General features: G+C 40.8%; 1 protein-coding gene across 1 annotated transcript in view; it reads right to left on the reverse strand.

Annotated features, from left to right (window-relative positions):
• Positions 1 to 2371: 2371 nt before the first annotated feature.
• Positions 2372 to 23664, reverse strand: part of LOC123766496 (I-kappaB kinase beta) — a 28949-nt gene continuing 7656 nt past the window's right edge. Inside the window, 13 exon segments of the mRNA XM_045755684.2 lie at positions 2372 to 3341; positions 3621 to 3808; positions 4573 to 4717; positions 5661 to 5813; positions 7603 to 7783; positions 8346 to 8500; positions 12033 to 12247; positions 12968 to 13159; positions 15510 to 15639; positions 20082 to 20139; positions 20142 to 20181; positions 20183 to 20198; positions 22363 to 22577. Coding sequence (XP_045611640.2) covers positions 3158 to 3341; positions 3621 to 3808; positions 4573 to 4717; positions 5661 to 5813; positions 7603 to 7783; positions 8346 to 8500; positions 12033 to 12247; positions 12968 to 13159; positions 15510 to 15639; positions 20082 to 20139; positions 20142 to 20181; positions 20183 to 20198; positions 22363 to 22577 — 1872 coding nt within the window. The 3' untranslated portion in view covers positions 2372 to 3157.

The following is a 23664-nucleotide window of genomic DNA, read 5'->3' on the forward strand; positions in this document are numbered from 1 at the left end:
GCATCACTTCCATGTAGTAATTTAAGCTGGTCCATAAGGGTAAGAGATCCATCAGAAATAAGTGTCAAACCATTGTCTATATATGGCTTATATAGTCATAATGACTTGGCGCTTTCCCCCGATAAAACCTATATAGCACTGGCAAGGAGGCGAGTGCTATACAGTTTACCAAAGTAAAGTATTTAGCCTGTCAGTTTTAAAACCACTGTCATGATGAAGATAAACATCTGCAAATCAAGCATTTTAATTTTTTATTTTGGCAGTTTTAATTTCAATAACTTCATAAAAACTGAAGTGCAAATGTATATATTAAAAGTGCAAAATACATACTATATTATAGTGATAGTGGCACGCCACGAACAACTAAGGGCTGCCATGACAATGAATACACAAGTGTGCCAGTTACATGAATGACTTGTTGGGAGCCCAATAGAGTATAGTGAAGAGGAAGATAAATTTGGCGGGAGACAAGTGCAGCGGTCACTACACCCTCTAAGATGAGCAGATGAGTCGGCTGCCTAAGTAGAATAGAGTAGATGTGCAAGAAAGTGGGAGAAATTCCTTACGTACACCGTGCAGGCAGGCACTTAGCCAAAGTGCAATGTCTTAAAGACCCATTACGAGCTGGGAAGTCGGATAGACTAGTGTTTTAAAGTGTTGGTGCATATTGTACATAAGCTATGGGTTACTTCATGTGCATTAAAGATTAAAATTGTCCCAAAATAAACGAACGTGCATTCTCTTCCATAACATGTTTCGATGGGATGAATAAACTATCGTGCAATGCCTGGAAGGGAATCCACTCGAGGAGTAATCAAACTCGGTGAAGAAAAGTTGGGACCCATTGGAAAAAAGTTTCTCTGGTGTGGTGGAGACGCGAACTGACCCATGCAGGGAGAGACGATCCTAGCTACGGTAGGAACGGAATTATTTACTTTACAGCAACACGCAAAGTGGGGGATCACGAACAATCCTAAACTGTCAAAAATAAACAGAGTAGCAGCTCCCGGTGGAATGGAAGTTTCGGGAAAAGCCAACTCTCTCTGGGGGGGAGGAGAGGAGGGGGGGGGGGGGAGGAGGGGGGGGGGAGGAGAGGAGGGGGGGGGGAGGAGAGGAGGGGGGGGGGGGAGGAGGGGGGGGGGGAGGAGAGGAGGGGGGGAGGGGGAGGAGAGGAGGAGGGGGGGGGAGGAGAGGAGGAGGGGGGGGGGGGGGGGGAGGAGAGGAGGGGGGGGGGGAGAGGAGTGGGAGGAGGGGGGGGGGGGAGAGGAGTGGGAGGAGGGGGGGGGGGAGAGGAGTGGGAGGAGGGGGGGGGGGGAGAGGAGTGGGAGGAGGGGGGGGGGGGGGGAGAGGAGGAGTGGGGGTTCCTCCTCCGCCCCCTCCCCCTCTCTCTCCTCCTCCTCCCCCCCCCCTCCTCCTCCTCCTCCCCCTCTCCTCCTCCCCCCCTCCTCCTCCTCCCCCCCCCCTCCTCCTCCTCCTCCCCCTCTCCTCCTCCCCCCCCCCTCTCCTCCTCCCTCTCCTCCTCCTCCCCCCCCTCTCTCCTCCTCCCCCCCCCTCTCCTCCTCCCCCCTCTCCTCCTCCTCCCCCCTCTCCTCCTCCTCCCCCCTCTCCTCCTCCTCCTCCCCCCCCCCTCTTCCCCACTTTGAAGGAGAGGGAGGAGGAGAGGTTGGGGGGGGGGGGGTGAGGGAGGAGGAGAGGTTGGGGGGGTGAGGGAGGAGAGGTTGGGGGGGGGGAATGAGGGAGGAGGAGAGGTTGAAGGGGGGGGGGGGGGTGTGAGGGAGGAGGAGGAGAGGGGGGGTGAGGGAGGAGGAGGAGAGGTTGAGGGGGGAGTGAGGGAGGAGGAGGTTGAGGGGGGAGTGAGGGAGGAGGAGGTTGAGGGGGGAGTGAGGGAGGAGGAGGTTGAGGGGGGGGGGGAGGAGAGGTTGGGGGGGGGGGGTGAGGGAGGAGGAGAGGTTGGGGGGTGGTGAGGGAGGAGAGGTGAGGTTGAGGGGGGGGGGGGGTGAGGGAGGAGGAGGGGTTGGGGGGGGGGGAGGAGGAGAGGTTGGGGGGGGGAGGAGGAGAGGTTGGGGGGGGGGAGGAGGAGAGGTTGGGGGGGGGAGGAGGAGAGGTTGGGGGGGGAGGAGGAGAGGTTGGGGGGGGGGAGGAGGAGAGGTTTTGGGGGGTGGTGAGGGAGGAGAGGTGAGGTTGGGGGGGGGGTGAGGGAGGAGGAGAGGTTGGGGGGGGGGTGAGGGAGGAGGAGAGGTTGGGGGGGGGGTGAGGGAGGAGGAGAGGTTGGGGGGGGGGGGTGAGGGAGGAGGAGAGGTTGGGGGGGGGTGAGGGAGGAGGAGAGGTTGGGGGGGGGGGTGAGGGAGGAGGAGAGGTTGGGGGGGGGGGTGAGGGAAGAGGGTGGAGGAGGAGAGGGAAGAGGGTGGGGGGAGGAGGAGAGGGTGGGGGGAGAGGAGGAGAGGGAAGAGGGTGGGGGGGGGGGAGAGGGTAGCTAGTATACATTCATTACATTATTACATAAGAATTGCACTTTCATTGTCGGGTATGCATGATATATTATGACTTTCCATTATTTCACTGTAAAATTTTAAATTAACCAATATACTAAACAAACATTTACGAATACATTATTTGATTTGGTAACTACAATTTAAGAGCAAGCTAAATATATATATAAGTACTGTACTGTATTCCCTTATATAAAGAGACCTCTTAACATATTATCCACTAAAACACCCCACAATAACACTAGTTACATTACACAGCGTAATCACTAACGTGATTTGTCAATGAAAAAATCCATAGCAGCTGTGATGAGGATTCAAACCTATGCGGCGAGTGTTCCCTCACACATGCCCTAGTCAAATAGGCCACGACATGGACCATGTCGTGGCTCAAGTTGACTAGGGTGTGTGAGTGGAAATGCCCACCGCTTATGTTCGAATCCTAATCACGGCTCTTACGGATTTTCTCACATACAGGTAGTTACATTCTTGGCAATACTATATCACTTTAAAATAGTCTTCTTGCAATACCTAACTTTACATAACTTGTGAAACTTGTCAGAAATGCTCTTGCCCTCCACTCTGTCCTCAAAATGTTTACATGTTTTGTTATAATACATATATACATTTGTCTCAATTACATTATCTACATATTTTATACATCAAAAGTGCTACAAAGAGGTTTCAACTGCTTTTTTCGGTGACGGGAGTATACTTGGAGAAGAAGTGCGTTGCAGATGACCTGATGTAAGTTGATGACCATCTAGAGAAAGATGCGGAGCTGTAGGATTTACAGATTTCCCATCACCGATCACAAGGTTGGAGTTAACATTTCCCGTCAGCATTTCAACCATTCTGGGAAGATATGCAACCATTTAGTAGTCTACAATAATTACCTGTACTCATCTCTTCCTAATGTACAAATATTTTATTAAACTATACTTACACATACTTCTAATCTTTTCTGACCAAATAATCACTATCTTCCCTGCCCTTTCCATCCATACCTTTCTTTTCACAATCCTTAATTTCATCACCTTTTGCCATATCTGCCTCTTCTATCTGTACTTAAAATACTTTAAGGCTGTACTAGTACAAAAATATTAATTCACGGTAAAACATTGGTGCACTTACTGGCATCTAAGAGCACGATTTTCTGCTATAATGGCATCTGATTCCTTTCCTGATTTCTCCAGCAGAGTAGTGAGAGCACTAAGAGCTGCAGGTGATGGTGGCTTCTTTTGCAAATTCTTCGCATTAGGAATAGGTTGCATGTTAGCTTGTGTCGAGCCTGCAGTACCAACAGTACGACTATGGTTGATCTAAAAAGATGATCATAGTTTAGAGGTTTAAGAAATAATCACCTAATTAAGCTTCATCTGGTTAAGACCAACTGAGGTAGAAACCAACTTCTATACGATATTACCCCTTTTAATGTCAAATAAAAACAATTATGCTTCCTAGATGCAGCATCAATCCACAATATTTACTCTCTCCAACACCTTATATGCAAATGATTTCACAAACTTGTCAACAGTTTAAATATATGCTAGTTTAAAAATCTGGATCACTCCTTAAATGTATCTTTTAAACAGTTTTTCATTCCACATAATTTGTAGGTTGGATGTGACCCACTTTCATTTATTCTGTACTTCATTGTCATTTATCCACAATCAGTTTCATTTGTCATACTATCATGCTCTTTTGTCTAGGTCATTTTGATGGGCATAAGTCATTTAGATCTTGTATTCTCACATCTTACCATTGACCACAATCATCATGATGATGTTGGTTTAGGGCTCACAACAGCAAAGGTGCTGTATGTGCCCTGGCATACCCTTGAAGGCTCAAACAAAAAGTTGAATGGCAAAATGGATGTCATCTGCCGGTGGAAACAAATGCACCTCACACCGAATAAACATACTGATGGGGGCAGATGACTAGGAAGCCCCAAGAGTCCCTCTGAGTGACAAGTACTGGCCCCACTCCACACACAGAACACTGGTTAGTAAACCACAAACTTGCTCTCCCTCCTAAAATGGCCTCCCCTCCTTCCCATTCTTTACACAACAAAGCAAAAGCTTACCGCAATTTCCATGATTTTCCATATATCTTTTTGCCGCTGTTTCTGTAGGGAAGATATATGTTGTGCTGTCCTGGCAGCATCTTGTAACACCGTTTCTAGAGGGGATGAAAGTGCTGCTACTTCACTGCAGCATTCACTCTGTTTTCTAAAATCCACAGAAAAAAATACATCATCAGTTAAGTGTTTGGGGTTTCAAGCAATATTTTAAATAAAGCGAGATGTAAGAGTAAATAACGTGTGTGTGCAAGTTTAAAGTCGTAGAAATACAAACTGATTTTTTTTTTTTTTACATCAAATCAATCATTGGCAAGCATTTAAAAACAATTAAGCTATATATTGCATATATTTTATCACAAAAAGCTTTGCATTTCAGAAATGTAAACTTTTGCAAATCAATCAATGCCTTGTACACCCACATGTGTATTAAATTCTTTTTAGGGGACTACAGATTATTAATATCTTGACGCTTTTATAAACAACAGTCAATGTTGTGACCCTATAAATGGGTTCGTAAACAGAAAATGAATTTCCCCAAATACATTTTGTATTGCTGAGGAAGCAGCTACAGAAAGTAGTTCACTTTGGACAAGGTAGTGCACAACCCCTGCAACATGAAACTTAATATATTAAGCCATAATTAAAGCAAGAAACAAACTTGTTTATATGCCTCCAAGTTTTGCAGAAAATTGCACATTGTGTTTCCTTTAATTCCTTGCATGTTTGAACTAGTATATATATATGCAACACACACACAAATTATATACAAATACTTCATCAGTTACAGGACTTTAAATAAACTGACCTCACAATGAAAATTGGCCACTTTACATTCTATGTTACAAAGCTACAAACGCTGCAAATGTTAAAATTCCTATTTTAAGGGTAAAGCTGAAACCAACATAAAAAGTTACCTCATCAAAGCAGCCTCATTGAACAATACATTAGGTTAACAATAAGCAGTTACTGCTCTTAAACAAAAATAAATGCAAATACTAAAGTAATTTTGAGGTCAATGTGTCATTTGCACATAGAATAATGTAGTATTTGTGTATATAATATTGCTTCACCTGTTGGAAAGGAATACTCACTCCACATGCTTGTAGAGATCCTGCTGCAATCTGTCTCTCTTTCTCAGTGCCTGAAGGAGTAACTTACACATGTCTGTGTTGTCATGTGGTGTTGACCGTTGCTCTTTATTACGACGTCGGAGATTGCAGTATAGTTCCTCTCCAGCTGCCAGCCTACAAACAGGGTAACAACACAGATATGCCTCTTGAAAGTATTAAAAGCATTAAATTTAAAAGTTACAATGGATATATTTTTAATTAAGTGGTGAAGATGAGTCACAATAACATGGCTGAAGATATGAAGACTAGACCACACACACTAGAAGATGAGATGAGGACGTTTGGGTACGTCCTGGACCCTCATCAAGTAGATTGTGTCATGGACCATTATTACATTCGACTTGATAATGGTCCAGGACGGACCAAAACGTTGTCATCTCATCTTCTGGTGTGTGATTCAGTCATCATAATTAAATGACCTATAGTGGTCCATGCCAACCAACCATGGAAAATACATGGTAATTTAGTACAATAGTACTGTAGTAGTTTGTTAAAATAAAATACCTTTACAAATAACTGATATGGAGCACTGTGTGTAATGTGGTCATGTTAATTGCCAGTAATGCTATCAAGTAAAAATAAGTAGCCTGAATGTACTTACAGTACTTGCGTCTATGGATAATTAAATATACCTCTTGGGACCAGTCTCTTGGCTAGCTGCCATGTGATACAATTAATTCTTCTGATTTTATAATACTCTACCATACCTACTCTAAATCTTTGGCTGCAAATAAATTTTTTCATCCCTATCCCCTTGCAGGGTCAAAATGTAGCCAAAGAAATATAATTTTGACATTTAAATTTCTCTTAACTACTTATCTAGTATGAGAGGAACATGCTTTATCCAAGTGTTAATAAACAATTTACCTTTAATGGTAAATCAAATTAAATACATATAATGTATAATAATTTAAATCTTCAATTTCTAGTAGTAAACATGGTGAAATTAACCTGAAACTAATGTGTGCATTTTTTCCAACATGCATAATAAATACTGTATAATAAATAAACATACTATTTTCTACATTGAATAAGAGGAGATTTTCTTTGGATTTGTTGTTTTTACCTTTCTAATTGCAACACACATTTTTTTTCTTCATATTTACCATAAGACAATATAAGTAAACTCTTGAAGAAAAAGATCAAAACATACACAGAAGCAAAACTCTTTCCAAGCTTGTAAATTGACTACACCTGCTGGCCCCACACCTACGAGGCAATTCCCTTACTTACATGCTGTTGCAAACATTTGTTGCTGGGGTGGCAACAGATGTGTTGTCGTCTCCACATCTGCTGTTGGCCACTATCTCCTATGTTATGCCCCCCCCCCCCCTCCAACTGTGAAGGATGTCCCCCACATCCAATTAATGGGATGAATGATATTTTCCCTCTGTGCAGTTGCCACACCTGTTGCATGTACAACTGTGTTGCTCTGTCTATGCCCTATTGTATTATCTTCCACACCTGTGAAGGCTTTCTCCACTTTCTACTGTGTTATGCCTACACCTGTAAAGACTATATCTGTTGTTGCCCACACCCGAGTTGCTGTGCTTTCCTGCTGTCCCAAGATATTGTCTTAAGTATGGGGAATGGCTGCATATTTTTTGTTTAAATATCTTTACTTTATAATAAAGCTGTATTATTTTGATATACAGTATATACAAAAGTCTAAAAGTAATGAATTTAAAGGCATTACAATGCCTATAAAACTTACAGCCATTTAATTTCCATATACAGTACTGTACTTGTTATTAAAAACTTACACGATGTTTGAAGAACTTTTTAAATAAACATTAACAGTGTTTCTTATATTTAAAATAAATAACCAATTTTGGTGCAAGATTTTTAATGAACCATTTCTGTATTACCTAAACAAGCCTTGATATATATTACTTTCACTTACACAGTATCAAGAGAGTCGTTAGCCCGTGCCCGAGCAAAGGGTGAACACTGGAGTTCCAATATGCGTGTATTAAGAGCAGTGAGAGATCCTTCCAACTGCTGTACACGTTCCACCACAGCATGCACTTGCCTCAAGGTCACTTCCCCCATCTCACGCCATCCACTGTAAAGCTTTTCTGAAGCTGGAGAGAGAGAGAGATAAAAAAAGGACATTGCCTCATTAGATATACAGTAGTGTGATTCGACGAGACCCCAAGTTCTCGTTGAATTAAAATTTTCAATTACAAGCACCAGCCAAGATTAAGTATGAATCTACATAATGTTGCAGGGCTCACAATGTTGATTGCTTTATGTCGTATTTTCTTAGGAGTAAAGCCAACATAACTTCTTAGTTCTTAATGTATGTGTTGGCTGGATAGTAACTTTGGTTGCCAAGCTGGAATATGCAAATTCTCTTGGCAGTGGGATACAGTATATTTTATAAGCACAACTAGTCAAAATGGAATTGCAAATTAATTTATATATTGTTTTGCACTAAGGCGGGAAAATAGAGTATGAATGCAAATACAGTACACCGATAAGTTTACTATGAGCAACAAGGAATTCCATATTTGAGTTAGCATATTACATACTTTTTCCATGTTCATGATTTTTCATGTAGGGTAATTATGAAATACATTTCTGGAGTACCTGACGAACTAGAAAAGCCACTGTATTCTACTACCACAAACAATGCACACTTACTCAACCGTCCTGATGAAGCCTGCTCATCGTAGTAATCAAGGTCTGTATTAAGTGCCTCCATGAATAGATGATGACGTGCTTGCAACTTCGCAATATCACTGAGCATTCTCTGGCCAGTTTTTGTTAGCTGTGCATGCCCAGACATTAGATGGAGCCTGCAAAACATTACAGTTATAAAGTATAATGAAAGTTTAAACCAGCCTTCAACTTGATATGTGCTGTACATTATACTTGTTTTTAACTATTTTCTTTAGTGAAATCAGCTGTCATAAGAAATTTTAATTGACTACCTCTACTATAAAATTTTGGGCTGATCATAACAGAAGTTTCTCCAGAAAGTTGTATTAACACAAACCTTCCCCTCCTCAGTATATATTTTGTTCCATCATTTCCTTCCAAGACACTTGTTGTCTGCTTCTACTATATGATTGTACACCCTACTCGTTAAACAACTGTCATTCTACTAACATGCCCATCCCATCTTAGTGTACTGATTGCACTTTGTCCACAACATGCTTTGTTCCCTCACTCTTTTTACTCTTATCACAATTCACATACACTTTCTCATTTTTATAACCATCCAACACATTTCCATCATCTGCTTTTCTATAGAAAAAGAAAAAAATCAACAGCTGGTACTATTGAGCACTCTGCTCCTTTCCATACCCAAGTATCACTTCCACATATCAGGGCTGTTGGTACATATTATATACTATCTCTCAGTCCTTTATATGCTGTTCACCTCTTACCACTCATTGCAATTGTTAATGAATTTCTTGCAGGTTTTGTAATTGTAAAGATTTCTGTAAATATTATGTTTTTTTAGACAATAAATCTGGTTTTAGTAGAATTTATTATATTTAAACTAGTCTTCCTATTAAGTCCAGCAGTGATGAATTCAGCAATTAACTCTAACGACTGCTGAGTTACCAGCTGACGTGTAATCCCTTGGATGGGAAGATAACTGGGAACTAGCCAAAATTGGGTAGTAACTAACAAACTCGTGTGGATTAGGCTAGCACACTAGATTACCTACAGACGAGAGAAGGGCAAGCACACTGCAATTTTTTGGCTTGTCAGAAAGGCTTTGACACGTACTTCATAAGAAACATGTGCACAACCTGAAGATGCAGCCAGGAGTGATAGGAAAAAGAAGTACCTAAGCAATGGAAGGACAGCGAGGCACTGTGAGGGGTGATATCTCACAATGGTGACATGTTGCCATCGGAATCCCACAGGGGTCAGTGCTACTCAAAGTTTAGGCATTGACCTACCATAATGTTCAGCATTTGTTTTTCAACATTTTGAATTATAAGAGGAAATTATAAAAGTAAATCCAAAGCTCATTTGGCATCTTCCCATTTTCCTGCTAGTAACCTGACGACATGTCAGAATTTGATGAGCCTTCTCCAGGCTTTTTTTCACCCAATGAGAATAGAATATTAAGTAAATAATAAATGAGGACCTGCTTGGTGCCACCGATCCCTGTATTATAAAGTTTGACTAGATGCCCAATGTGACCTCAGTTGTGGTACCTAGAATGTGGGAGGCTATCCTCTTTAATATAAGTTAATTTATATACCTTACTAAGCTGTGAGATACCAGGGGGCAATCTTAAACTATACATCAAGAGTGCATAGAAGTGCCTGTGCTCTCAGTGGTCTTACTGCAATGCAAAATTACATAAAATCATCACCTCTAGCTATGAGAGTCTGATAGCTATCATAGTCTGACCTAAAAAGTTCCTCTGTACTAATGTATTCATTATTCCATAACCATGACAAATCTCTCGATGCACCAATATATATACATTATTTTGTAGTTTCTGTAAATTGTTTAGTTACAAGTTAAGAAAGAGAAAAGTTCTAGAACTTGCTAGTAAATAACACAATTGTAAGAATAAAAAATACTGACATGGCCTTAAGAGATTCGTGCCATCCAGGCCAGGGTATACCAAACACTGCCTCTCTTTTAACTCACTTTTGTTGTTACCAAGACCTGGTATTTTATTTATTTACCTCTTCAGGAAGTTTTGAGTGGGTCAGAGGATGTAACTTAATGAAGAGAGAACATTTTAAGAAATCTTGACCTTGATAAAAATAAGTTAGATCACGTCAAATGTTTAACATTATCAAACTTTCTCAGCATTATGACATGGTTGGAAATACAACTGGATTCTTACAGTCAGGCTGAGTGGATGTCCTACTTACATTCACACCATTGTCAAGTTTACCCTATATTTTATTTCTGCTCTCGTTATTTCCCAATTACAATTAAATATATCGGCAATTCTAGACAAGTACTGTACATGACAATTTGCCATATGAAACACTTTACTTAGAACTTTCACCATCAGCATTTATATGCTCTGCTTGTAATTTTCATAGCTCGTAATCTCCAATCTTATTGAGAAGTACAGTCTAGTGCCAGTATAGGAAGGGTTGAATAGTTATCAGTAGTATTATTAATGCTCAACAAAGAGTAACCCACAGTATAATTTGTGTATGTATATGTTACTACCTCTTAAATTGTTCTTTAAATATAATCTAGAATAATGATGCGATTTTCTATATTTTCCTCTTTGTCTTTTAAGAATTATCCAACCCCTAGATATTTATATAAAATATTTATGTGAGGCCTCTGGAGTTAATCTTGTAGAAACAATTAATAAGGGGATATACCCCCTACCCAACTTTTATATCATAATTCATGAAATTCCAATAGCCCATAACCAATTACAGGAAAGGCAAACCATTAATATTAGACATGGGTAATTAGGTCCAAGGGTTATAACACAGAGCACAATAAATATCTGACCCAGCAGGAATGGAACTACAGGTGAAAGAATTTCTTTGGGAAGCCTAGTAGGAGAAATTAGAAAAAACGATAAATGAGTAAATTGTACTGACACCACAGAACAGAATATACTATCCTGGTTAGAAGGAGAAGAGAAGAGCAACATCAGCCCATGCTTCAACAATGCAAGAAAGCCAAAGATAGAAATGAGACGGTACTGAAAAACAACACACAACAGCATACCAAGGCATACAGGGTCACAAGGAAGCTTGAGGTGCAGTATTAAAATTAAACAACAGGCAAAAACTAGAGATCAACTTTGGTTACTATGCCACTACAAAAGGAGAAACTCTAAGGCCCTTATAAGACTAATATTTTTTTAAACATCACGGAACATGACATTGCTCTGCAAAAAAAGCTCAACAGGAGATTCCAAGTAGTTTTCAAGATCAAGATGAAGGTGGGTACAATTGATAAAGGAATTTTGGAAACCATTACAGTAGTAACTGAGGTGGTTATACAGAATCAGCTGGAAAAGATTCCAGCTAAACAGTAGAATTGGACCCAATTTTGTTACTAATATTGAAAGATGCAGCAGAGGTATTGTGTAACTTTCCGAATTAGGCCTACAATTTGTAGGTTACCACATGGGGGGAACTCTTGGAAGACTAAACAACATGGTGGCATTGACCTTCCATTCACAGAGTCAAGAGCAAGTACAACAGTACTAGGGCACTGGAACATATAAATGTACCAGGTAAAATAGCTATGATGCCTATATACCTCTCATTGCTCCTAGATATAATGTATTAATTGTAAGGTTTCATTTGCACAGTAAAATGTGAAACAAATAAATTTTTGTTGTATGGAAAACACAAATACAATACTAACATAGACACTTTCTGCGCCTGTGTCAGAAGAGTAAGGAGTCGAGCCTCACGGTGGAGGAAGAAAATAGCATGTGCCCACATCCTGCGCTGCGTTTGGTAATCGACAGTTGTCCGTGGCTCACGCAGCATTGCTTCCACCAGTGGTGGAAAGTGTGGTGGCACTTGTGGTCGAGTCATACCTTCTGCAAAGATGTACAGCAGCCATTCATCTTCATCCTGTAATACAGAGCATTGGGTTGATTATCATATCACCATTATCTCTCATTTTGAAGGATAGGGACACACCTGCCAAGTAAATATTATATATAAAAATTGATAATCACAATAATACTGAAATGATAGGTGCAGTTAAATGTAATGATAAATCAATTACTTTTCTAAAATACATATGAAATCTATGATTTTGACTAGTACTGATACTACAAAAATTTGAACTACAAGAATACTATTCAAGCTTCTGTTATACTAAAGTAACATATATTATATGTACTGTATATATATAAAGTCAAAAGAGATTTAAAGTTCAGTCTGGTTACCCATTATCAAGGACAGTCAACCTGTTAGCCAAATCAAAGTCACCTTAGCCTAGGGTAAGGCTCTTTACATGGTTACCCAACCAGTTATTAGCCAGATCCAACAGTATTTAATTGATTGATGCACACATCATCCACTCTGCCATGCAGTTTCTCTCTCCATACAAACTAATTATTATATAAATATGGACACAACAGGTAATGTAAAAACATGTCAAAGCAAGGCAGATAAGCTGTTGTGGCAATGGATCAATGATTCTGGAGGACAAATAAATGTCCATGAAAATGGCATGTATACATAGCACTGCATATGCATACATGGCACTGCACAGTACCATATTCATGTACTTAATCAACTACATGGAAATGGAGAAAACATTCAACATTAAATCTGATATCTTACTGGTGGAGCCCAACACTGAATGGCTGGCCGGGTTGAATCAGGAGGCTGACCACGGGGAAGCAGCGGCCGTTGGTCCTCTATGGCCACACCACTGTCTTGAGCGACCAATTGCTGAACTTCAGATAGAGATGTTGCTTCTGATACTTCATACTCCAAGAGTCGACATAAATCCACAACAAACACTTTGATCATCTAAAAAACAAAACAAAAATATTGTAATAAAATTGTAATTGAGTAAATCTTAAAATTCAAATAATTCTCAGTTAGGGTAAGTACAGCAGCAATGATTGTTTCATTACCTTTGGGGACCTAATTTTCTTTAATCAGTTGTTTATTTTGTTACACTTATGCTTTTTGGTACTGTAACTTATGCTCAGTTTACAGTACTTATAGATTCTAGGGCCAGCAGTCTGCCCTGTGTTCTGCTAAGGAGCAAAAGCAGAAGTAATGTCAAAATCCGGGAAGGATTGCACACCAGTAGAAGCCTCCATCCAGTGACAAAGCAGAGATGGGTCTTCCCACCCATAAGAAAGAGGAACCTCAAGCTTCAGCAGAAGCATGGAAACTCCCTTTATTCCTCAGATGTACAGTACAAAGACAGCACCAAGTCTCCAGTCCCCACAACTACAATTGCAAGTGTGAAGGAGGCCCAATGTCCACATACTTTACAGATAAAGTGGGAGTTAAAGCACCTCTGAATGATCCTTGCCAAGGACAACAAATTTTACCTTAGGGGCAACCAACTGCAATAGCTCCCAAAGAAAAGATCATAAGTTATTCTTCATTTTGAACAATTAAAGTTTAAACTTGTTGGAGGTTGGAGTGTCTCAACCTGGATATTTTGAGAAGGGATATTGACCGTATCTTTAATATTATTTAACTGGGTTACCAAGAAAATTTGTAGAGAACCTTAATCAAAAAGACTACTGAACCAGCCTGTCCTGTTAAGTTGTAACATCACAAAAAACTAGCATTGAATGTTATGAAATGCCATTTTCTGGGTGAGCCCTAGAGGTGCCCTGGAGCTATAAGGCTAATATGCATTACATTAGACCAGTGCATTAGTCAATGTAGTTCAGCCTCCTGGGGACCACAAGCCAGAACCTGGCCCCCTCAGAGAGATACAGGGAGCAATGGCCCTGGAAAACCCTCCTGTGGTTGGTGGTTTTCCGTATCTGCCATCGATCGGGGTTAGGCACCCAGAAAGGTAGGCATAGCAAAACAGACCTTGCATAGTAAGAAAATTGCAACAGAAAACCAAACAGAGAAGTAGAACTTCCTCAATTCCCAAAGAAGCAAGAAAACAAGCAAATGTCACACCTCGCTGCCGCACTGCTCGTCCACGCAGCCCTCCCCTTCCCAAGAGGGGGAAGGGGATTCCCAGACCTCCAGTACCAGCTACCCATCAACTCCAGTTCAAGGCTAAGCATCAAAACAACGCAAAAACTTCCAACTGGAGGGAGGGAGGGAGGGTGCCAGGGAGGTTCCGGGGTTTACCCAGAAAATGGCATTTCATTACACTCAACGCTGGTTTTCTGTGGGGAGCCCCTCCAGCTCCCTGGAGCTACATACCCAAAGATAAGGAAAAGAGGGGACTTATCCGGGAGGTGGCCGCCACACGCTCCTTAACTCGAAGGCAAGACAGCTGACTGCAACCTGTGACCCCACAGCCACATACGAATGCCCAGGACCAGGAAAGTTGACCAAATAATGGGCAGCCAGGACCCTGTTCGACCTCCAAAATCCCCACACCCAAATATCAGCCCAAGACAAGTTACCAAAGACAGCAGCCAAGAAGCAAACTTCCAAATGTCATGGGCACGAGGATAGACTACAGGCCGGCTAGAATTAATAACCCTGCTCACGACCTGGCAGACCCGAGCCCTGGAACAGGTAACGAGGGAAACCGGATCAACCCAAAGCGCATTTCTGGCCACAGGAATGCCATCCCTGGTAAATGTAACAACCCCATAAGTGCAATTATGAACTACGTAAGACAGTAAGGAAATTTACTTATTACACTTAGTATTAAATCGTACTGTCAATTTGGAGGATGGGTTGTTGGCTCCAACAGAAGCCAGACCTGAGACAGTGGTCATCCAAAAGGAGGAGCAAGGAATCCAGGGGTTCAGACGGGACAAGTCCAGAATGAACCGCAGATCCGTACAGTCCCATTTCGGCACTGGAAACAGGCGGGAAACCCACCTGAGGGATGGGGTTGTTTCGACCATGCCTAAGTACACCACTCCGAGATGACCCGACGAAGCACAGGGGAAGAAGTCTGCCCCGAACCCTCTCAAAGGAGGAGCCGCCTCCCAACACTATCACAGGCCAGAGGATATGACCCGAAACGCCCAAGAATCGTGGGACCAGGCATGAGCAAACAGTGCGAGTCTGCCCCCACATCAAGTGAGCGAACCGCGAAATGGCCAACACCCCTTACAAGAAGCCGACAAAAAACAAACTTGTGATATTATAATTATTGTATTATAAAATATTTTATAGGGAGATATGCTCTTGTTGCTTTAAAAATTAACTTTACCTTTTTATTAAGAACATCATTGATCATAGTAAACGCAACCACTTGTTTGCCTCCGTCATCGTCTTGTACTTGACCTCGAAGACCAGGTTCCCATTCCAGCATTATTCGGAGCCACTCCTCCAGTCGTGTTCTAAGGCAATCGTAAAACTGTATTAACACAAAATACAAATTATCCATGAATCTTATCAGCATCAATTAGATATGGATTGACCACACCCAAGCAATTGAGGGAGACATTCCCGTCACCTATCACAGTCTATCACGCATTTACACAATTTTATTAACTTAATAATCCTCCCAATAAAATGTATTGGGTTACCGTATAATGAAAATAAGAGGGAAAGGAGAGAATTATCAGGAAAAAGTGTTGAGTTAGAATGACACTATAAAATAAAGACATCAAAACGAAACAAACTGTATATACAACTGTATATAATTTCTAAGAGAACTGGCCAGGCCTATTTAAATATTACATAAAGGTGAGGTAAAGAACTTATCAGGAGTGTGTTAAACTATTATGATTATATAGCGCTTGAAAGGGATGAGCATAAGATTTTTGAGGATAAATGGGGGGAAGGATTGTTGCCCAACCACTTGGACGGTCGGAGATTGAACTCCGACCTGTAAGAAGCAATTCATCACAATTTTAAGTACTGTACTGTATTGACTTTTCTTAATTTTTTATTCACCTGTACTTTTTTTTATACTACAGTATATAGAAACCTTATCTGCATTGAATAATTTATATTCAAATCCAAACATTTAAAAACAAATAGTGTCTAAACATCTTATTTACATTTTTCCAGAGTTAAAAGGTGGTACAGCGTATATAATTTCCTTTATAATTAGTACAGTACTTCATGAAAGAAACTTCTCTATTCTAATGCAAAGTCATGTTTTCAGTGTTGATAAAACTAAAATTTCTTAGTTGTGGCAGGTGCTTTGACATTACTGTATTCTAAAAGTGGTTTCAATTTTCCTTGGCTGTCAGATTGCTCCAAATTAGGTTTAACAAGTCATTTGTAAATAGAGGAGAATCTCTCATAAAATGTAAACAACTTCCTTTTCATTTGAAATACTAAATGGTTATCAAAATAAGGCTCACATTTCACTCTTTCCAACAACATTTACTACTTTTAAAGATCTATCATGCTTAGTAAGGTTTAGTTGTGGTTCTGGTTACTCTGCCTCTACCAATGATTCTGTATGCAGGACTAAAAGCACACGAAGGAGGAGGAGGAGTAGCTGTGCTGGTGAAAGAACCCCTCAAGGTTAGTGTGTTAATAATCAAAAACCTTTGAGAAGTTGACATATTGGCATTGCAGGTCTGGATACAGAATGATAACTGATAATTGTAAATGCCTACAGCCCCACCAGCAAGCAACACATGGACAAAGGAGGAAACTATATGACCATTATGAGAGGGCCTCATAATGGTCATGAGAGAGAGAGATTATAGTAAAAGCAAATGAAGATAAAGCATGACTGATGGTACCTGGGGATCTTCACCTTTAAAGTAATAGAGTGGAAGGCCTACGAAACAAGAATGGAGGACATTTTGACAGGCAGATTTGTAAACCTCATTCTGGAGACATTCATGTATCAACACGTCAAGTAAGTAATTATCAAAAGAGGGCACCAAGCCGGGAAGGCTATGTAGTACCATCAAATGTGCAGAATAATCAGAGGACACTAAATATCTCTAAGGATGCCAAGATGAGAACAGAAACGCATAAAGCGAACGATATCAGAAGTATCTGATTCACCAAGAATTCTATCGAAGGACAAGTGACCGCGAGGGACAGTTGGGAAGCAAGACACGTTTGTCCTGAAAGTCTCGACATTCAACAAGGATATGCACGACCGTACGAGGGACAATGCAGTTTGGACAATAAGAAGCAGGGTGGCGCTCATTAAGTGCCCATGAGTTAAGCATGTATGGCCAATATGCAACCTTGCCAGAGCCATTTTCCCCTGCCGGTTACAGTGGTAGGAGGAAGGCCACGGGGACACACTACTCTTATGAGCATACAGTTTGTTACCAGTAACAGAAGACCAATAACCCTGCCAATGGGCAAGGATGGAGGAATGAATAACTAGGTAAAAGTCGGAATAAGGAATACCTTTATTTGCACCTGTTCAGCGCCCGCAAATTGCTAGTTATTTCGTCGGTTCCTTGTCAACCTCGCCTTACCGCCAGACTCGATGTAACCCACAGACATATATAAGCACCTGCCGGTGCCCTGAAAGAGCAGACTACTACTGGTGCTCCTGGGGTCTACATCTCACCGCCTTCACTCACTTGGTCCTGCTACGATGCGTGACAGTGGACGTGTGGACTTGTGTATTAGATTAAGTCACCCTTTTGTTTTTCAAGTCGAGTATAATTATTTTAATTTTTTTGTGTTCGGCCAAGTATTGTGTTAAGAATTATATTTTGTTATGTTTAAATTTACAAGTAAAGTATTTAAATGTTTATCTTTGTTTTTCCCCACAACTTTTCACACCACAAAGGCAAAGCAGAATTTATTTATCTTGTTTTTGTTTAATGTGCGTAAGGGCATTTCAGCTGCTCTGGTATTTGCTGCACTACCGCACTATAACGTCACACACCTCTTCTAGAGATGTAGCAAACTAACAACTGCAGGTTCCCTTTTTTGCTGCAGCACCTTGCATGAGAAGAGCTTTTTACATCCCATTTCTAGGCGAAGTTTCTTAAATCTTTTCAGTGTCAGTGACATGCCAAATATCTACTCAACAGTTGCAGCAGCTGTAGCATTGTCCAAGTTGTTTGCACGAGTCCTGCAAAATGTGATTGTTCACTGCTATTGCTTTCAGTCCACTTCAACTCTCACTTTGTTACTTCTCACCATATTCTTAGAGCCTTCACTTCGTGGAGGATGAGGTTGCTGTTGGTAGTGAAGTTTGAAATTTCACTCACTGACAAGTTGTCAGGGCTCGTTGAGGGTTTCAATACCATTAACCCCATAAACGTGATAATTCTGAAAATTTTCTGGTTCAGGAACCTAACTCACATTTACAGAATTGGATCCTTTGTATTTAGGGTAGCTGGTGTAAAGAAACTCAGAGATAGGTATGGTACTGGTGGTTAATCTGTGCAGTTGGCCAGACAAGCTAACTAGTAATTAACAAGAACCCTCAATTCCCAGTTACCCATGATACTAGAAACGTTTTGGAAGACTTCGGAGTTTTTATGACATGATATCTTCCAGACATTTTGGGCTCAACTGAAAATTCAACAATGAGGGGCTCATCCAGAAAATGCCATTTCATTACATTCAATGCTGGTTTTCTGTGGGAAGCCCAGTCGGCTCCCTGAAGCTACCTACCAAAAGATAAGTAAAAGGGAAGGGACACACTCAGGAGGCAGCAGCACTGCATGTCTCAAGACAAGTAAGATCCTTGACAGATGGCCGGGAAGGCGCCTCAAGGCCACACACGGCCGGGAAGGAACCTCCAAAACCTTCACGCCTGAATAGTACTCAACAGTATGTGTAATGCAGCCCGTCCTCCAAAAATGGGGTGGTAAATGTAAGGAGACAAATAAGTGCAATTATGTACTATTCATAGCAGTTAGGAATTGTACTTATTTTCACTTAGTATTAAATTGTACTGTCAAATATATTGTGAATATTTGAGTTACCTGAAAACCTGAATAGAAAACCACAACCTCACCTAACCGTCTTAGTTTTTGAAGATAATAATTTTATTGCTTCTTAATTACAATTAGTACTTAACCTATAGCTATATTGATATTACAGTTTTATAAAACTAATAAAACAAAACTAAAATATATCAATAAATTGTAAAGAAACTCAGGATATTTTAAAATTTTGCATAAAATCTATATTGTTTAATAAACCTGAAAAAGAAATTCCTGATATTTAAAACTTGTGTATAGCAAATTGAAATTGAAAACTTCATCCTAAAATTCTGAGTGTCTTAACAGAAAACGAGGAAATTAAATCGGGGGAGGGAGTTGGGTAAATGTAACAGCCCCATAAGTGTAATTTATGCACTGTTTATGACAGTTAGAAAATGTACTTATTACACTTAGTATTAAATCGTACTGTCAATTCGGAGGATGGGTTTCTACGGAGGATGTAATGATCCTGTAGTGACTGTTTGAAAAGTTACCTGTGGCAAGGTAATGAGCATATCAGTCTGCCTGACTGTACATGATTTTGCTGACAGGACATAGTGAATCTTACCTAATGAAGTAGCTGAATAATTATGTTAAAAGATGGTTTTATATTCACTCAAAAGGTAGATTTTTTAACCCATTACAAAATGCCCCAAGTCAGTGGCCATTCATACCATACTCTTGGTTCGTGGCAGCTTGAATGTTCCAGAATGTAACTCAATGCATCAAAACAATAAGCCAACGGCTAGGTAAGATTCTGGAAATATGGTCTAACTTTACAGTAAAAGGCAATAAGAACCACAAAAAAGTAATAGTAAAATAAAACCACCACCCTAATTTAGATTCACAGGAAAATGCCCGAGGGTATACCCAAATTAACGTTGTGCTAATGTTTATTCTGTACTTACCTAAAAGGAGAGGAGATGTGACATTCATTGAACATGTGTGAAGAAAACTGTACTTCACATTTCGTCCCTCATACACACAAACGTGGTGAGACTGTTTTGTTTCGTACTCGCTTCATCCTGGAAATAAACTCTAAATTACCATTTTAAAATACTAGTGTTATGACATTCCTTAAACTTTATACTATACAGTGATACCTTGGTTTTCAAATTTAATCCGTTCCCCAGAGACGGCTCATAAACTGAAAATTTGTAAACTGAAATAAATTTCCCATAAGAAATAATGTCAAATGAATTAATCCGTTCCACACACCCAAAAATATTAACTTGAAAATACATTTATACAGAATACTACTCATATTTTTCATACACAAAACAATCAGGCATAAATATAAACCATAAATAAAGTAAGTGAACATTCAACTGCACTTTACCTTTACTGAGGACGTGTGGTGTATGGGAGACAGTGAGGAGGAAAGAGAGGTGGTGTTGTATGGAAAAGGTGAGGAGAAGGGGGGTGGGGAGGCGAGACTGTCCCCTGCTCGCCTTAAACACTTTCATATCTGCATCACTGTTTCCAGATTTTCCCTTTCACACATTTCACTGCCTCTGTTATGTGGCAGCCAGTCAGAACCAGTCAGTCACAACATGTCAGACAAGCATTCAGTCAAGACCAGTCACAGGCAGTCATAACCAAGGCACTCAAGCATTCACAGTTGTGATAGCAACCAGTTAGACATTTACAGTCAGTCATGCATTCACGTTCAATCAGGTTTTCACAGTCGCAACTAGTCAGTAACAAAGAGTTTAATGACAGGCGCTCAGGAAGTCTGCCCCCCAACTCAACAGCTGGTAGCAAGGAAGCCCACGGTATTAATACTGTCTATATAACTGAGAGGGGTACAGCCAGGAGGGGTCCAGTGTGGGGGGAATGAGGGGATGGAGTTAGCAGGGAGGATCTGGTGTCCAGGATGGAGGGTCTTGGGGAGACCCGGAGGTGACCAGCTCATGTGTTAGTCCTAGTCAGAAGCTTGGCCACTCACGCCACCACCTCCTTAGTCTACCATCTGCTACCCATCCTCCTTATTCTACAATCTGCCACCCACCTCCTTAGTCTACTTATTTAGAGGTAGTAACAGGATAGTCCCAAACTGAGTGAACAATATTTAAGTTGAACACAATATAATACCCAACCATAGAATTTAGTTTGAACTATTACACTTAACTACACAAATCATTAAAACTGCATTCTGAGCAATTAAGCTATAACCAGTCATATTTCCTTAACACTTTAGTCCGGGCATGACGCAGCATTGCGTCATCCGTTTACTGTCGGTAATCTCGGGGATGACGCAATGCTGCGTCGTCCACTAAAATAATTGACAAAAATCAGGTTTTTATCTGATTTTTTGGGGACTGTTTGGTAACTGTCAACAAGCCGAATGCAATCTGTGACTACAATACAAACATGAAAGGTGTTGATCACTTTGACCAAATGATCAAATATTATCACTTCATAAGGAAAACTCACAAATGGATGAAGAAAATGACCTTCTATTTTGTGCAAATGGCTATCTACAATGCTTATGTGATGTACAACTACTACACAAAAAATACTAAACTATAATACTAAATATATTAAAATACTAAATACTAAACATTTGTGGGCAGGAATTGGGAGTGTAGCTGGAAGGCGTCTGGGCGCACTCGCGGTTAACGCGTGGCCCGTCTTCAACTCGTCGGCGGGTGGAGCGTGACCAGGTTTTTTATTTTATATGCTAATGTTCCTCTAGAGAATTCTATTGCAAACCCATTGATACCAAAATGAAAGACCTAGGACGAAAATTGAGGTGACCAGAGTGAAAAGAGTGAACACATTTTATCACTTGCCCGCTCCTGGGTAACTCGTTCGCACTTTCTCTGTTTGCTGTGGGTAATTAGCTGGGCTTTTGGAGTTTATAAGCATTTAGTGCTGTAGAGAATTCTATTGCGAACACAATGATACCAAATTTAATCTCGTAGGATGAGAATTGAGGTGACAAAGTTGGAGAGTATACACTTTTCAGAATTAACGCGCGCTCCCGTGAAACGCTGGGACCCAAATCGCATAGTTGAGGGGTGGCGCGCTGGGTATGCTAATGTGTTACTAATTCCCATGCTCTATAAGCAAATTTATTAAGCAAAATCTTACATATAGGTCAATTCTAAAATAAAGTATGTAACAAGTTAACCTCTACAAAAAACAAAAATACAATAAAGGCTTGACCAATGCATGACAACTCACCACTCTACCGGTGTCATGTTTGGAAGAAATGGTCTGACGCCTGTGATGATCTCGTGTGTGACTAGACCCAAGCTCCAGTAATCAACAGTGCAAGTATATCTCTTACTTAGGAACAGCTCTGGGGCCAGGTACTGGAGAGTGCCCACAAATGATGTGCACACACTACTCTGGTCCAGTTCTTTAGCATAACCCAGGTCAATAAGCTTATACACTGTCTGGAATACAAGTTTTATAATTATTAATTTTTCATGAAACATCAAGTTATAATAATAGTACTGTCTTACTGTCAGTTAATTATTTTTAGCATTGAATTTTACTTATTTTTGTATTATAAATCTTCAACAAGGCAGCTGCAATGATAAAAATTCAGAATTGCATGTAATGAAATGCCCTCTTCTGTCGGTTTCTCAGTATACTCCATGAGATAAGCATTAATATTGCCATGCCTTAGGAAGATGCACTAGTCCTGATACCCACCATAATTGCCTACCAGGAGCCAGGACCAAAATCTGACTCTCCCTATGAGGCAAGGGGAGCTGAGGATCAAAGAAAAAAGTATTAGTGCGACAAAACAAGCAAATGGTTGTAAATAATAACCGATATACTGGAGTGCCACCAGGTGGCAGTCCAGGTCATCCTGAGCTCCTCCAGCCTAACCCCTCACAAGCTACTCAAACACATCCACTCCACTATACAGGAAAGATGGGAACAGAGCAAGGATGCAGAGCAATTGTGAGGCCCACTAGAAGATAGCATCTCATTATATTCAATACTGTACTTGATTTCAGGAAGTATCTCCCCAAACTAACTCACAATGGGGTCTAGGTAAAGAATGCTGGCATTGTTTAATACAATAATAATGTGTAAACAAAAAAGGCAACCAGTGTTTCCCCCATGGAAGAAGTTGGCAGATGAGGTGGGTCTGGGATGGTTAACACCAACCATGAACCCAACACCGAAGTGCAACATAAGTGGTGAGGCGGACTACACTCCAGACAATGCCAAAGACTATCAATCAAGGGGGCTGTCCAAAGCACCCCTGGACTTGAAGCGGAGGCAAACACAGTTAATTGCCAGGACAAAATCCAAATCCCCAGAGGGACACCAAGAAACCAGGCATGGGTTTCCATGAGCTCCCAGTACCAGCTACCAGACCCAAGGACTAGAAAACCCCAGAAAGAAATTAATATGGGACCGAGACCCAGAATCAGAGGCCCAAAGCACCAGCCAGAGAGAAAAAACAAAAAATGGGACAACCAGCCCAGAAAGGCAGAAGACATGAGACCTGGCAAACAAAGGACA

Source organism: Procambarus clarkii, chromosome 62 (genome assembly GCF_040958095.1).
Source record: "Procambarus clarkii isolate CNS0578487 chromosome 62, FALCON_Pclarkii_2.0, whole genome shotgun sequence".
NCBI lineage: Eukaryota > Metazoa > Arthropoda > Malacostraca > Decapoda > Cambaridae > Procambarus > Procambarus clarkii.